We start from the raw sequence: 17,093 nt of genomic DNA, 5'->3' as shown, positions 1-17,093 counted from the left end.
GCATAGTGTTCATGCGAATTTGGAATTGTGTGGATATCTTGGAAGTACTATAGCATCTCCAACAGACGCGCTATCATGCAACCGTGCTATAAAAACCGTCAGTATGCAGCGGGTAGACACGAAATCAGCCCTCCAGCAAGCGCGCTATCCGTAGCGGCGCTGCAAATTTTTTTGGGGCACACGGCTTTTACTATCTAGGGCACCAAATGTGACGCGTCTCGGCTGCAGCGCGGAATCTATTCGAACGCGCGTGAATATACAATGGCTGGAAATTCCCCCTCGCGCCCTCTATTTCCCCACCCGCGCCGCCGCCGCACGATTCCGCCGCCGCCGGTCGATTCCGCCGCCTACTGTCAACATGGCACAACCAAGATGCTCGCCGGTTTGCTTGCAAGGTATGCGCCTCCACCGGCCACCATCATTTTGTCGATTTTTTTTTGCTACTAGCTAGTTGTTGTGAAATCATTTCATATGTAGTCATACGTTTCATCAGATGACGAGTACGATCTAGAGGAAGAAGAGAACATATCCATACTATTAGCATAACGCGCCGTCAAGAAGTCAAAAATAGGTGGACCGGTGTTCGGTAGACAGAAGTTGTGGAGAGAAATGATTGAAGGGGCACGAGAAGTTGATGCGGTCGTATTTCAGTGAGAATCCGATATTTCTCGAAAGCTATTTTCGGCAGCGTTTTCAGATGAGCATCGACTTGTTCAAGCATATTTCAATGGAGGTGGCCAAGTATGATCGATTCTTTGAGAAACGGAGAAATGCCTTCGGAGAACTTGGTCATAGCACATATCAAAAGGTGACCGCCGCCTTCCGTATGTTGTCATATGGTATACCAGCGGATCTAGTTGATGACCATTTGGCCATGGTAGATGGCACTTCTATCTTGTGTGTGAAGCGATTTGCCGTGGCAATTGTGAATGTTTTCAGATCCACATACTTGAGAGCCCCCAATGCTCAAGACACGGCAAGACTTTTGGAGTTTAACGTCGACCGGAGATTTCCAGGAATGTTTGGCTCCATTGATTGTATGCATTGGAGTTGGAAGAATTGTCCAGCGGCATGGCATGGACAATTCAAAGGGTACAAGAAGGATGCCACTATAGTCTTTGAAGCGGTCATCGATCATGAGACTTGGATATGGCATGCATTTTTTTGGAATTCTCGGGTCTTGCAATGACATCAATGTTCTTCAACGGTCACCACTAATGACCAGACTTGCAATACGGGAAGGTCCTTTGGTGGAGTTTGAAGCAAATGGCCACAAGTACAACTACAGCTACTTCCTCGCCGACGGCATATATCCAAGGTGGCAAATATTTGTGAAGCTAGTTATTCAACCACGAGGTAAGAAATAAACCCAATTTCACAATGCACAAGCGGCGGCTAGGAAAGATGTAGAGAGAGCATTTGGAATTTTGCAAGTCCAATTTGCCATTGTGAGGGGGACGGCTAGATTTTGGGACCAAGAGTGCCTTTGGTATATCATGACCGCTTGCGTCATCATGCATAACATGATTATAGATGATGATCGTGGTAAAATGTGGATCATACCCAGTACGAGTTGATGGGGCTTCTCATGCAAGTGAGGAGGTCCGCACATAGAATTGCCCTGCCTCGTACCATGTCATTCGCTCCAACGAAACACATGATGAGCTTCGAAAAGATCTCACAGAAGAATGCTGGAATTGGCATGGACAACAATAGTTGCATACTTGTTGTATTGTTTCAAAACTATGTTATATTGTTTTATGTTGATCTGTAAACTTGTTGTATTTGTTGTGAACAATTTGATGTACTTGTTGTATCCTTGTATTATTATAATAAATGGTACATTTATTTGTGAATTTATGAAGCTTGTTTGACGCATAGTTGTGTGCGATTGTTGTTTCCGCCGGCGCTGCGTGCTGTATATTGGAGCATCCGGTGTAGGAACATTTTTGTGCGCACACGCTTTAGTTTAGCATTTTCGGTGGAGAAAAATTCGAGGCAGCGCGCGGTAAACGTTTACAGCACGATCGCAGTGATCGTATAGTGCGCCGAAATATAGGCGCGCATGTTAGAGATGCTCTTATTACATGGCTATGATGACCCGCTTCTTCCTAAAAAACAGCTGCCTGGCATATATGCCCTAACCAACCTGTTTTCCTAATAGTTTATGGACAAAACGAGCAACTCTGTCAAAGAAAAGTAGGCAGAGATGCCCATGGAGAAAGTAAGGTCCATGGAGCTTGTGCACAAGCTAGCACTTCCGCAGAGCGTGATCAAAGAAAAGTAATGGATCAACAAGAGAAAAGCCCAGGTAATTGCAACGAAAGGATTATTTGAATATTAAAATTTGATTTCTAGGCAGTTCAGGCCCAGAGGAACAAGTTCCTCCTTAGTGTACATACTCGGTCTCGTTGAAATGTGCACTAGGGAGGAATACTTGGCTTAATATTAAACTAGCACTTCCGCAGACCGAGGGCAAAGAAAATCAATGGAGTACATGGCTTAATATTTCAAATGCTTATGTAAAGTGAAATGAAGATCGCAATTGACTCCGCTCAGGTGAATACTTGGCGCAGGCGATCCATTGAATAGGTAAACGACTTCTCGGTCTCAGCCAGGCAGTGGTTCTTCTCTTCCCGGGACCAGCTCTGAGCAGAAATGCGATCGGGTTAAGACACTGAGATACACCGGCAGAAAAGAAAATAGGAGCACAAAAACAATGCTCTTGGGCTTACAGAAGCAACTTGGTTAAGTTTGGTGCGGACATCCTGCAGCAGCTGGGACAGGGTACCTTCCCACTTGTAGAATTCCAGCTCTTTCTTGCTCAGAATCTTCTCAGCAATCTGAAATGAATAGAGTGCATGGTTACTAGGTTAAATGATATCCATCAATGGAGGAACTCTCCCTCACACCACACTGACAGAATACAGACTGCCATGATACCCTGATTCGCATTACATAAGTCAAATACAAGGATTCATATTCCACAACGAAATGACCAGCTATAGAAGTAATGTAAAAATATTTTTCTACATAACAGAAGAACGAGTTATAGAACAGATGTGTATATAAGGTGACCCTCAACAAAGTGCATACAGTAACGAAAAGTGTCTTTGACACATGGGCACCAGTGTTCTCCTCACTTTTAGATTTTTGAATATTTTAAAATCTCACATTTCTAAGTCACAAAAAATTATGACGTTAAATATGTAAATAGATATATATGGATGGGGTGTATGCAAAAAACTCCCGTTAAAAAATACTTTGTATTTTGAACAATATAAAAAAGACAAATTTCTGACAGTTAATGGAAGTAAATTAGTATTACAATAGTGTATCCTTTTGTCAGAAATTTGTTTTTTTGTATTTCCCAAAATTTAAAGTATTTTTTACCGGGACTTTTTTGCATACACTTCTCATGAACATATCTATCTATATATTTAATGCCACAATTTTTAAAAACATAAAAAAGTGAGATTTTAAAATTTTCAAAAAACTGAAAGTGGAGGGAGCACTGACACTCATGTGCACCAAATTCTTGTCCGTACAGTAAATAACATACTACTATTTTTGGTTAGGATTTCACTCAGTAAATCAGAAGATTGAGATTTAAGAACCAGTGTCAACGTTAACAGCAATATAGGAAGCCTCTCAAACACGCACGATTTGACAGCAATATAGGAGTCGACGAAGCGCGGCCATAACCGCGGCCATAACCGCGGGGTCTACGAAGCGCGAGCAGAGCCGCATGAAGAGGCCGCAAAAGTTGATGTAGAGCGGCAGACCGAGGGAGACAAAATCGGCGAAGCGCGGCCAGAGCCGCGGGAAGAGGCCGCGAAAGTCGGTATAGAGCGGCAAGCCGACGTAGACGGAGTCGGTGAAGCGCGGGCAGAGCCGCGTGAAGAGGCCGCAAACGGCGACGAAGAATGGCTAGCCGTCATACACGGAGGCAGCAGACAAATACCAAGTACCGAAGGGAGGCCCAAAGATAAGGCGGGATCAGCGAAAGAAGACATCGGATAACAACAGTCAACGACCAAATTTTTTTTTTACCTCGGATGGAAGTCAACTGGGCAAAACGGGCCGGCGGCACGGGAGCCTGGCGCTCCAATCTGGTGACGCAGCCACGCAAGGAGACCGAACGGCCAGGGAGCAAATCGATGCACTAGCCACGCGTCCCAGATCAGAGCAAATTTCCTGGAGATCTAGGAGATCGAGCTGGCAGCGGGGAGAGTCCTGGCGCGAGGCGGAGAGAGTCCTGGCCGGATCGGATCGGAAGAGCAGCGGCCGGCGCGGTAGAGCAGGCGGCGCGACGGGGCCAGGCAGGGCAGGGGCCGGCGCACGGAAGAGCAGGGGCATGCGCCGATCGGGAGCGACGGGCGGCACGCGGGCCGATCTGGCCGGAGAGGGGTGGGCGAATCTGCTGGAGGCTGGAGGAGAATCGGCCGTCGGCCGGGGCGAGCGGAGCAGGCAGAGATCGAGCGGGGAGAAGTACGAGGGGACGGGCGACGGACAAGCAACGTAAGCCAAGAATAGAGGATCAATTTTGCTCTGATACCATGTTAGGGCAATATGCTTGTTAGATATCTGCAGCCAAAGCGCACAATATATAATGCATACGTACGTACGCACATTTGCAGAAAACCCCCTAACATAGGGAGAAACTACAATATACAGATATATACATCTAACAACATGAACGTTTTGATCTCGAAAGTGGTTACCTTTGTGCCGATCACTCGACCTCCGGCAGACTGAGCAAAGTACACATTATAGAAGTGACAGATAAATGATTGCGTGTCCTTTTCAGACAACTCTTCCAGATAGGAAGCATATGTAATGCTAGGGGCAGATGGTTCTGGAATTGTGTGACCTGTTCAGCTGAACCATTTCGGATCTTTCTTCGAGTGCTCGTGATCTCTCTAACCCAGTATTCCGAAAGTCCGCATCTGAAAGGTATAGATAACTGAAATGTCAATCAGCAGCATCTAGCAAGAAATGTTCCAGCTCCTTCCTAAGTTATAAATTAGGACAGAAACAGGTTAGATAAGCAGAATAAAGGAAGTACATTCAACTGAGCTAAAACTTTCTAGTTCCAAATGAGTAACCACACAGTGTTACTGCTAATCAGTATTCAAAAATCCGCCGATTCAGCGATTAACGAGGCCGATTAATCCCTACTCGGTGCCATTTAATCGGCAGATTTGCCTAATTTGTCGCTAATCACCGGCCGACCGAGTAGTAACTGATAAACGATTTCCTCATCAGTGTTGTTAATAGAACTATGCAGCTAAATGCTCTTATTGTTTGTTCACAAACTACTTGTTGCATAACTGAAGGTGGTGAAAGTAAACAATCATGGATTTCACAAGTTCAAATAAAAAAGGTAAGTAAAACATCAATTCATCAAACCAATATAGACAATCTAGATATGGACAATTTGAATTTAAAATATACAGCAGTAATAGGCACTGATACCAAACTACAAGCCGTTTATTCATTTGCTAATTTTGAGCAAAGCTATTATTTTCGTCTCAAAATACAGAACAATTAACAAGAATAAAGCTTATTATCACACCCAAACCCAACCGACCAAACCAGTCCATGGGTTAGGGTTTCTTTATTGTCGTTTAGCGGTGATATAAAAGAACTAAATTACGAATAGATTATGCTGACCAAATAAACTCTATGAGGAAATCACTACCCACCACCACACACGCAGACACGCTAGGCCGCGAAAAATTAACAAGTCAAAAAGAAAGACAGGGAACACCAATCGCGAGGGTTTGCGCAGTCACTCACACCAGGGGACGACGGCGCGATCGACGATGGCCTCGAGCGTCTGGAAGACGAGCTTGCTGTCAACGAGGAACTGCACGTAGCCCTCAACGGTAGGCTCCCGCTCGAGATTGACTGAATATTTGTGGGCCTCCTTCTCCCCTTCCCTGGCCTGATCCTTGGTGTGCATCCGCATCGCGACAGCCCTCATCTCCTCCACGAAGGTCTTCTTCGCTTCCTCCCCTCTCGCCGCGTGGTGAATGTCGCTCGCCGCCGCTGCCGCCGCAACTATCCTCCCCCGCTGCGAATGAAGCACAGAAATCGCCGGCACACGGCGAGCGCCGACTGACATGGACAGGCCGCTGCTGTTCCTCCCAGCGGCGGAAACGGAGAAAAATAAGCGCGGAGAGGCGAGTGTGTGCGGGGTGGTTGCTGCTGCGAGCGCCATGGGTGCGGGTTGGCGAGGAGTCGACGATGGCGAACGGGAAGTGCGTGGGGTGGTGGCGAGATACTGCTGCAGGCGCCATTGGAGCGGACCGGGAGGGCTACTCTTATAGCGCTATGGTTTCGTGCCGGGAAGGCAGCCGCATGTGACGCCGTGGGAGGACTGAGGAGCGGAGTGCGGTGCTGACGCGACGGCAGCGAGGACATTGGAACGCGAGCACACGGAGGAGGGAGTGCGGCGTTGACGCGAGAACGGAGGAGGCGGTGGAGGGAGCGTGAGCGCTGTAACGTCGGCGGGTTGGCCGGATCTAGAGCAGAAAGGGGTCTGGGAATACAATACTGGGAAGGAGTACTTGATTATTCGCCGCAGTTGGGCTGGGGAGTGGATTGGATCGGCTGGTAATGGCGTAAGGCGTAGGCGTAAGGGTGAGGCACTGAGGCTCTCTTCCGCTCTGAGGGAAGACGATGGGGTTGTCTTTGTTTAACGCTAGACGACAGGAGGGCACGAGGGTGAGGCTGCTCTCTTCGCCTCGGGGAAGACTATGGAATTCTCTCCTTTTGTTTTTGACATGACGAGGTTCCCTTATTCTGTTTGATTGACGAGGTTCTCTTTGTCGCTAGCTACCCGACTCTGTTCACTAAATTTAAGGGAATCTCCAACTGGCCACGCAAATCTGATCCAAATATGTGTTAGATTTATATCTTCATAGACACTACGCAGATGCAGCGGTCATCCGCCCGGTCCTTGCACGGGTCTGTCAGGCAATGGCACAGATAGTTCGTCTTCCGCGGTGCGCTGCAATCTTTCAGGGTCGCGTTAATGGCGCGCTTCGGCTTCCGCAAGCGTGCGCTGCTGGGCCACGTCGCAGTGGCAGGTTATTGAAGCCGAGATGGCATCCAAGCCTCTTAAAGGAACACTGCCGGCGCCCATTTCCCCAACCACACCATTGCCAGACTCCACCCTATCCACTCGACCGACGCCGTGGGGAAGAAATGCTGACCGTTCCGCAAGACCAAGATCGACCACGAGGCTAGCGGCTCGCGGTCCGGCAAGAAGCCGCGGGTCGGGCGGTACGTCCGCATCAACTTCGCGCGCCTCCTTTCGGAGGAAAACCGGCCGGTACCATGGCCGGACGCAAACCTGCCTGGAGGAAGTTGGTACCTCAACTCCAGGCTTGTGCCGCCCCCCCCCCCCCCCTGCCGCGCGAGGGCCGAGAGCGCCGGGATGAGGTGCGCCGCCGCCGAGCGATCTTGCCGGACGATATTCGAGAAGATCCGGCGTACGCGCACAACTCCTACAACTAGATCTCGCTCGGGACGTGGGAGTTCGACGCGCGCCGCCGAGCTGGATACCTCGGCGACATTGACTACTTCGACCGCGAGATCGTCGCGGAAGAAGAGGAGAACGACGACGAGGACGAGGATGAGGATGAGCACGAGGACGAGGAGGCGGAGCGCGCAGACTACGGCCAGGACGACGGCGGGCCGGCGTGGGATCCGGAGACCCAGCCGCTGTCAATTAGCGAGGAGGGGGCCATTGCCATAGCACTGGCCAATAGTGAGCTCGACGAGCTCAACGAGCTCGCTATGTGGGACGGGCTCGCAATCCAGCGCTGCAAGTCGGCGCTCGCGCAGGGGAGGCCGATGACTCCTCCGGCCGCACCGACGCGTTCCAATGATGGCGCGCTGGCTGCTGCTCCGGCCTGGGATCCGTGGCCACGTTCACCACAACCTCCTACACAGGCGACGGCCTGGCCGCAGTTGCCGCAGCATGCCCTTTCTCCTCCACCGTCGGTGTATCAGGTTCCATGGCCAACGCCGGAGTTCATCGACCTCGTCACCAACGAAGAGCAGTAGCCATTATTAGCTAGGTTGTAGCAGGCCTTTATGGCCTTTTAAAAGTCTTTTATGTTTTTTATTAATGTAAATTATGACTTTATAAATGGGTACACATACTAACTTATCTTTTGTTGATAAGGATAATTTGGAGATTATTGAATTAGCTGCACGGTTAGGAGTTTCTCTTGGAAAAAATATACACGAGGCAGTGAAAACGGTAGATAATATTAAGAGGGTTGAAGAGAGCCGAAATCTTCAGTTTTTACAAAAAAGTGTTGATTATGTTATTGAATGGGATGATGGTCCCTCAAATTTAGTAATGTCCAATGTGTCAGCATTATGTGAAGATCTTGTTGATGAAGATAAAGAGTGTAGTGATGTAGAAGAACTAGTAGGAGATCCTTTACCACCTATAAAAGAAAAGAAATTAAGGCAAAGAAAAGTGTATGATTCTTCTAATATTCGTAGAAGTAATAGAAAGAGAGTTAAAAATATATACTAAGAATGCAAAATTTAAGAGGAATGATTTGGAATGGAGGTGGCTTTGGTGATACTGCTAAGCATCTTTTTGTTAAAGAGTCTATAAGGGAGTATGCACTTGATATCATTGCTTTGTTGGAGACAGGGAGATCAAATTTTGCAATTCATTTTCTTAATCAATTAGCCGGTCCTTTTAATTTCTCCTGGTTTTGTCTTCCACCTCAAGGGAGGTCTGGAGGCATTCTAGTGGGGGTTAATTATGATACTATCGATGTACTGAAAGTTACCACTGGATACTTTTCTGTACGGATGCATATGAAATGCAAAAGAGATGGTTTTGAGTGGAATTTTGTGCCAGTCTATGGGGCTGCCCAAGACGCACAAAAACAAGATTTCCTGGCCGAGTTGGTAAGAATGTGTGACAATCAAGATTTACCTATGATGGTAGGTGGTGATTTTAATATCATTAGAAAAAAGAGGAAAAGAATAATGACAATTTCAATGCACGATGGCCTTTTATTTTCAATTATATTATTCAGTCTCTCAACTTAAGGGAAATTGCTCTTTCAGCTAGGGAGACAATATACCTGGGCTAGTAGAAGAGACAATCCAACTTTTGAAAAGTTAGAACGAATATTAACCACAGTGGATTGGGAACAAAAATTTCCATTAGTATCGGTGCGAGCATTATCAATGATAGGGTCTGGTTTTGATCATACACATCTCCTCATTGATTCTGGTAATAAAGCAAATAACGGAAACCAACCAAGATTCTCTTTTGAGCTTTTCTGGTTTAGGCAAGAGGGTTTCTATGATATGGTTGCAAAGGAATGGAATACTATTAATACAGGTCGTAATCCTACTGAGCAATGGAAAAATAAGATTCGACATTTGAGAAGATTCTTAAAAGGATGGGCGAAGAGTATGAGTGGGAATTATAAAAAAGAGAAAGAAAGATTGATTGAAATTATTGATAGGTTAGATCTAAAGGCAGAAACTACCTCTCTTTCTCAAGCTGAAAGGACTTTATTGAAAGATGCAAATGAAAAATAACTAAGTTAAGAAGGGATGAGGAGACAAAATGGGCTCAGAGAGCCAAAGTGAAACACATTCAACAAGGGGGGAGTAATAATAATGGAAAAAAAAGGAAAAGGAAAATATATCAACTTGAACAAGAGGAAGGGACTATTGTTGGGGATGAGGATTTAAAAGTCTATATCTCTGAAGTTTATAAAAAGCTTTTCGGGAGCCCGCACCATCCAATGTTGATCTAATTGAGGAAAACAATCAGGACATACCTAGGCTATCTGATGAAGAAAATGACCTTCTTACGTCCCCTTTTAGTAAAAAGGAGGTACATGAAGCCATTCTTCAAATGGAGCATAATAAAGCGCCTGGTCCGGATGGTTTTCCCGCTGAGTTTTATCAAAAAAAATTGGGAGGTAATTAAAGATGATCTAATGGCTATTTTCTCAGTTGCATAATGGGGAGCTGTCCTTATATAAACTGAATTATCGTATCATTACTTTATTACCAAAAAAACAAAATGATGTTCAAATCCAACAATATAGAACAATTTGTTTGCTTAATGTAAGTTTCAAGGTGTTTACAAAGGTTGGTACAAATCGTGTGACAGGAATTGCTTCAAAAGTGATAAGACCCACGCAAACGGCCTTCATGCCAGGTAGACATATTTTAGAGGGTGTGGTGATCTTGCATGAAACTATTCATGAGATGCATTCCAAAAAGATGGATGGGGTCTTATTTAAAATTGATTTCGAAAAGGCATATGATAAAGTTAAATGGTCATTTTTACAACAAACATTGAGAATGAAAGGTTTTGCACCAGAATGGTGTCGCTTTATTAAAGATTTTGTACAATATGGTATTGTAGCGGTTAAGGTAAACGATGAGATTGGACATTACTTCCAAACCAGGAAGGGTTTGAGACAGGGTGATCCCCTTTCTCCCATTCTTTTCAACATTGTAGTCGATATGTTGGCTATTTTGATTGAGCGTGCTAAGGCGGATGGTAAAGTTGGAAGTTTAATACCCCACCTTGTTGAGGGTGGAATTTCAATCTTACAATATGCGGATGATACCATCTTGTTTATGGAGCATGATTTCCAAAATGCTCTAAATATGAAATTAATTCTTTGTATTTTTGAGCAATTATCGGGATTGAAAATTAACTTCCATAAGAGTGAATTATTTTGTTTTGGAAAAGCAAAGGAGGAGGAGCAGCAATATAAACATATTTTTGGATGTGAAGTAGGTTCTTTGCCTTTTAGATATCTTGGAGTTCCCATTCACTACAAAACTCTTAGAAATTCGGATTGGTATCCGATAGAAACTCAATTTGAGGGCAAACTGGGATGCTGAAAAGGCAAGCTCTTATCTTATGGGAATAGACTTTTTTTGATCAACTCTGTGTTGACAAGTTTACCAATGTTCATGTTGTCGTTCCTCGAAATTCCAAAAGGGGTTCTGAAAAGACTAGATTTTTATCGATCTAGATTTTTTTGGCAAGGAGATGAAGAAAAATGCAAATATAGATTAACGAAATGGAATATTATATGTAGGACAAAAGATCAAGGTGGTCTTGGTATCGAAGTCCTAGAACTAAAAAACAGATGCCTACTCAGTAAATGGTTATTTAAATTATTGAATGAAGAAGTGGTCTGGCAGGAGTTGTTACACAATAAATATTTATCTCAAAAGACTCTCTCTCAAGTTCAGGTTAAACCATCTGACTCTCCTTTCTGGAAGGGACTCATGCATGCGAAAGATGATTTCTTTGCACGAGATCATTTTAAGTTTGGTGATGGTTCAGCTTTTAGATTTTGGGAGGATGTTTGGTTGGTAGATAGAACTTTAGCATAACAATATCCATCTTTATATAACATAATCCAACATAGAAATGTCTTGGTGGCCGATGTGTTATCTCAGGTACCTCTGAATATTCAATTTAGGAGGGTACTACATGGGAATAAATGGATGGATTGACTGCACTTGTGTAGACGTTTGATGAATGTTCGGCTTGAGGATCAAGATGATGTGTTTGTATGAACCTTACAACCTCAGGCCTATTTACGGTTAAATCTAGGTATGAAGATTTAATGAATGACCATACCCCTTTTTTACGCAAATATCTATGGAAACTTAAAATCCCGTTAAAGATCACGATTTTCATGTGGTTTCTTAATCAAAAAGTGCTATTAACTAAAGACAATTTTGCAAAACGAAATTGGAAAGGTTGTACGAAATGTTGTTTTTGTGGTGCTCAAGAATCTATTGAACATTTATTTATAAGTTGTCCCTTTGCACAACTACTTTGGCGCATGGTGTTTTTCTCTTTTGACCTTCCACCTCCAAGTAATGTTACAAATATGTTTGGCAATTGGTTAAATGGACTTGACAAAAAAGCAAAGGATCGTATACACATTGGTGTGTCCGCTCTATGCTGGACAATATGGAGGTGTCGGAATAATATTGTGTTTAACAACTCAACTTCTTTCAATATTATGCAGGTTATCCATATGGTTGTGCACTGGGTGCAACAATGGGCGTTACTCCTTCCTCAGGACCAGCGGGGGTATATGGATACTGGATGCAACCATCTCCGGACGGTCGCACATGATATCTTATCCCAGTCTGGATGGTGTCACACTAGTCGACTACAGGATGCTTAGTTCATCTAGTTTTCAGAGTGTTATGTTTTCTGCATAGTTGGTTTATGTATCGATCATGAGTCTTTCGTGAATTATGTACAACATATTTTTGTTGAGACTGAGTTTTAATAATAAAGGCCGTGTGCATCATCATGATGCAGAGGTTGGGGTCATATCCCCTGTTCGAAAAAAATGTCAACTACAATGACATCTCGCGAAGGTTCTCAAATTTATGATTTTTTTTGAGTGAATTGTGCTCAAATTGGAACCCATCGGAATGACTTTTCGCAAGAATGGGTGATGTGAGGCACACCAGAGGGAACTGCACGAAACCGACATCATATCTCTTGTAAAACAACACGTGTGGACCTACAAATGTTTCTTTTTGCAAAAAATCTTGAACAAGCAAAAACTGACACTTAGTTCAAATTTGGCCCGCATCCAGCGAAATGAGCAGAATACCATAGAAAATACCATGAATTCCATAAAGAGAACATAAGTAGCAGGTATGTGAACCATCGTGCGGAAGTGGTCTTCTGTTTTTTTTTCGTAGATTTTGTATCATTGCACATTGCAATTCTTGTTGTTCGTTCCAAAAAAAACTCATTTCGTCCCTGGAAAAATAAAAAAAGTAGTTTTTTTTGTGGCTAGGAAATGAAAACCGATACATGCAACATTGCTTCCGGTCACAAGGCTCGGCTTGTGCACAATATGGGCTGCTTCCAGCAAACTATGTCATGCCAAAGGTCATGACGTAGCTCATTTGCCTTGAAAGGCATATGACCTCGTAGGAGGTAGCTCTCATCTTGTGAAGGTATTTTTTTGGAATAATTGTCGTATTCCAAGTTCTTGATCTTTTTTCTTGCAAGCAGGTCACCTAAAATGACGCCTTGCTAAATATTTTGTCGTATTCCAAGTTTATTGGATGGTTAGAAGGTGACACCCCAGCACACCCTAGATCAAACCTAAGTTTTAACATTGATGTCTCATAAAAAGCAAAATATTCTTTTAGTAGGAGGCAACATTCCCTCGATTGCGAGCCACGTGTGATGACTTCACCAATCTCAAGACCTGCTGGATTAGTCTATTGGATACATTCTCTCGAAGGTGCTCCTATGGGTGAGTTTATGTACATATTTGTGAGCGTTTGTATGTATGGTGTATCGTAAGACAGGTTGAAACATGCAAGTCACATATGATACGAGTTCTAATCGCCTTCCTAGTTCTGAATTGGCCCTGTAGTGCACATAACAAAATAGGGAACTGTGTGGACATCTTAGAGGAACTCTACTCTATCTTGTCTACAAAAATAGAGCAGTTACCTAAAAACAGCAGAGTAGAGTTCTTGCGAATTTGGAATTGTGTGGATATCTTGGAAGTATTTATTGCATGGCTACGATGACCCGCTTCTTCCTACAAAAAAACAGCTCAGAAGCATCCAGCTGCCAGGCATATCTAGCTTAAAGAAGAAGTTTAGGGCCACTTCTTTTCAGCTTCAAGAGGAGTTTCTCCCATAAGCTACCCTCCTTCAGCTTCTCCCAGAAACCCGTCTCCCAAATTTGTTTGAACTTCTAAATTAGTATACAAAACGGCCAACTTTGTTAAAGAAAAGTAGGCATAGATGCCCTTGGAGAAAGTAAGGGGCATGGAGCTTGTGCACAAGCTAGCACTTCCGTAGACTGAGAGAAATGAAAACTAATGGATCAACAAGAGAAAAGCCCGGGCAAATGCAACGAAAGGATTATTTGAATATGAAAATTTGATTGCTAGGTAGTTCAGGCCCAGAGGAGCATGTTTCTCCCCAGTGCACATACATGGCATAATATTAAAAATGTTTATCTAAAGTGAAATGAAGATCGCAATTGACTCCGCTCAGGTGAATACTTGGCGCAGGCGATCCATTGAATATATGAACGACTTCTCGGTTTCAGCTAGGCAGTGGTTCTTCTCTTCCCGGGACCAGCTCTGAGCAGAAATGTGATCGAGTTAAGACACTGAGACACACGCCGGCAGAAAAGAAAATAGGAGCACAAAAACAAAGCTCTTGGACTTACAGAAGCAACTTGGTTAAGTTTGGTGCGGACATCTTGCAGCAGCTCGGACAGGGTACCTTCCCACTTGTAGAATTCCAGCTCTTTCTTGTTCAGAATCTTCTCAGCAATCTGAAATGAATAGAGGGCACGGTTACTGGTTAAATGATATCCATCAATGGAGGAACAGGTAACTCTACGTCACACCACACAGACAGATTACAGGCTGCCATGATACCCTGATTCGCATTCATAAGTCAAATAAAAGGATTAATATTCTTTTTTCGAAACTAAAAAGGATTAATATTCCACACTGAAATGACCTGCTATAAAAGTAATGTAAAAATATTTTTCTACATTACAAAAGAACAAGTTATAAAACAGATGTGTATATAAGGTGGCCCTCAACAGACTGCATACAGTAATAACATACTACTATTTTTGGTTGGGATTTCAATCAGTAAATCAGAAGATTGAGATTAAAGAACCAGTGCCAACGTCAACAACAATATAGGAAGCCATTCAAACACGCACGATTGGACATCACATGAACGTTTTGGTCTGAAAAGTGGTTACCTTTGTGCCGATCGTTCGACCTCCGGCAGACTGAGCAAAGTACACATTATGGAAGTGACAGATAAATGCTTGCGCGTCCTTTTCTGACAACTCTTCCAGATATGAAGCATATGTAATGCCAGGAGCAGATGGTTCTGGAATTGTGTGACCCTGTTCGCTGAACCATTTCAGATCTTTCTTCAGTGCCTCTGATCTCTCTAACCCAGTATTCCGAAAGTCCGCATCTGAAAGGCATAGGTAACTAAAATGTCAATCAGCAGCATCTAGCCAACAGTGCAACAATGATGAAAGAAATGTTCCAGCTCCTTCCTAGGTAACTATAAATTACGACAGGAACAGGTTACATGACACATAACCACTATGCATGAGATGTCAGTAATTACGACATTTATTGTTCTATAAGCAGAATAAAGAAAGTATATTCAACTGAGCTAAAACTTTCTAGTTCCAAATGAGTAACCACACAGTGTTACAATATTAAAAAATCTGCCGATTCAGCGATTAACAGGCTGATTAATCCCTACTCGTTGGGTGACCGATAAGATGATTAACTTATTTATCGGCCATTTAATCGGCAGATTTGCCTAATTTGACGCTAATCGGCCGACCGAGTAGTAACCGATAAACGATTTCCTCAACAGTATTGTTGATAGAACTATGCAGCTAAATGCCCTTATTGTTTGTTCACAAACTACTTGTTGCATAACTGAAGGTGGTCAAATTAAACAATCATGGATTTCACGAGTTCCAATAAAACAGGTAAGTAAAACATCCATTCATCAAACCAATACTACGTATACTGTAGTAGACAATCTAGATATGGACAATTTTAATTTAAAATATACAGCAGTAATAGGCACTGTTACCAATCCACCAACCGTTTATTTATTTGCTAGTTTTGAGCAAAGCTATTATTTTCGTCTCAAAATACAGAACAATTAACAAGAATAAAGTTTATTATCACACCCAACCGACCAAACCAGTACATGGGTTAGGGTTTCTTTATTGTCGTTTAGCGTTAAACGAACTACTACGAATAGATATGCTGACCAAATAAAGTCTAGGAGGAAATCACTACTATCCACCACCACACGATAGGCCACGAAAAAATTAACAAGTCAAAAAGAAAGATAGGGAACACCAATCGCGAGGGTTTGCAGTCACTCACACCAGCGTACGACGGCGCGATCGACGATGGCCTCGAGCGTCTGGAAGACGAGCTTGCTGTCAACGAGGAACTGCACGTAGCCCTCAACGGTAGGCTCCCGCGTGAGACTGACTGACAGTTCATCCGGCTCCTTCTCCCCTTCCCTGGCCTGATCCTTGGTGTGCAGACGCATCGCGACAGCCCTCATCTCCTCGACGAAGGTCTTCTCACTTTCCTCCCCCATTGCCGCGGGAGGCATCTCGGTCGACGCCACCGCCGCGACCATCCGGCTCCACCGAAAATGAAGCACAGAAATCCCCGGCGCACGGCGAGCGCCGCCGACTGACATGGACATGCCGTTGCTGTTCCTACCAGCAGCGGAAACGGATAAAGGTACCCGCGGAGAGACGAGCCTGTGCAGGCTGGTTGCTGCTGCGGGCGCCATGGTTGCGGATTGGCGAGGAGTGGACGATGGCGAACAAGAAGTGCGTGGGGTGGTGACGAGATACTGGCTGCCGTGGGCGCCTGCGCCATTGGAGCGGATCGGGGAGGCTTCTCTTATAGTGCTACGGTTTCGTGCCGGGAAGGCAGCACATGTGAGTATGTGACGCCGTGGGAGGAGGGGAGTGCGGTGCTGAGTGCTGACGCGACGGCAGCGAGGACATTGGAACGCGAGCACACGGAGGAGGGAATGCGGCGTTGACGCGAGCGCACGGAGGAGGCGATGGAGGGAGCGTGAGCGCTGTAACGTCGGCGGGATGGCCGGAATCCGGATCAGTAGAAAGGGATATGGGAATACAATACTGGGAGGGAGTACTTGATTATTCCACCGCCGTTCTTTCGGGGTCTTGGGGAGTGGATTGGATCGGCCGGTAATGGCGTAAGGCCGTAAGGGTGAGGCACTGAGGCTCTCTTCCGCTCTCGTGGAAGACTTGGGAAGACGAGGGGCATGTCTTTGTTTAACGCGAGACGACAGCAAGGCCACGAGGGCGCGAAAATGCGTTCGCGCAGCTGATCTCGGGCGTTGTGGATATCTGGGCCCTTGCATGGCATAGGGATGTCCATCCCTGGGTCCCACGATTTTGACTACCCACTTTATAAGATTCCCTTCTCTAAATACACTACCAA

The 17,093-nt window shown here is 44.7% G+C and overlaps 2 protein-coding genes across 2 annotated transcripts; both read right to left on the bottom strand.

Annotated features, from left to right (window-relative positions):
- Positions 1-2,555: 2,555 nt before the first annotated feature.
- Positions 2,556-6,226, bottom strand: LOC124683101 (heme oxygenase 1, chloroplastic-like). Its single transcript, XM_047217677.1, is given in 5 exon segments — positions 2,556-2,648; positions 2,736-2,843; positions 4,725-4,904; positions 4,906-4,949; positions 5,803-6,226. Coding segments are annotated over 5 exon segments (849 nt in total).
- A 7,858-nt stretch (positions 6,227-14,084) lies between these two features.
- On the bottom strand, positions 14,085-16,410 carry LOC124683100 (heme oxygenase 1, chloroplastic-like). Its single transcript, XM_047217676.1, has 4 exons — positions 15,987-16,410; positions 14,819-15,042; positions 14,267-14,374; positions 14,085-14,177 (listed from the first exon to the last, which is right to left on the bottom strand). The coding sequence occupies exons 1-4, from the start codon at positions 16,408-16,410 to the stop codon at positions 14,085-14,087; spliced, it is 849 nt and encodes a 282-aa protein (XP_047073632.1).
- Between the last annotated feature and the right edge of the window lie 683 nt (positions 16,411-17,093).

The sequence above is a fragment of the Lolium rigidum genome, chromosome 1, assembly GCF_022539505.1.
Source record: "Lolium rigidum isolate FL_2022 chromosome 1, APGP_CSIRO_Lrig_0.1, whole genome shotgun sequence".
In the NCBI taxonomy this organism is placed as follows: Eukaryota; Viridiplantae; Streptophyta; class Magnoliopsida; order Poales; family Poaceae; genus Lolium; species Lolium rigidum.
The sequence above is the reverse complement of the archived record's forward strand: the minus strand, read 5'-3'. Positions and strand labels throughout refer to the sequence as shown.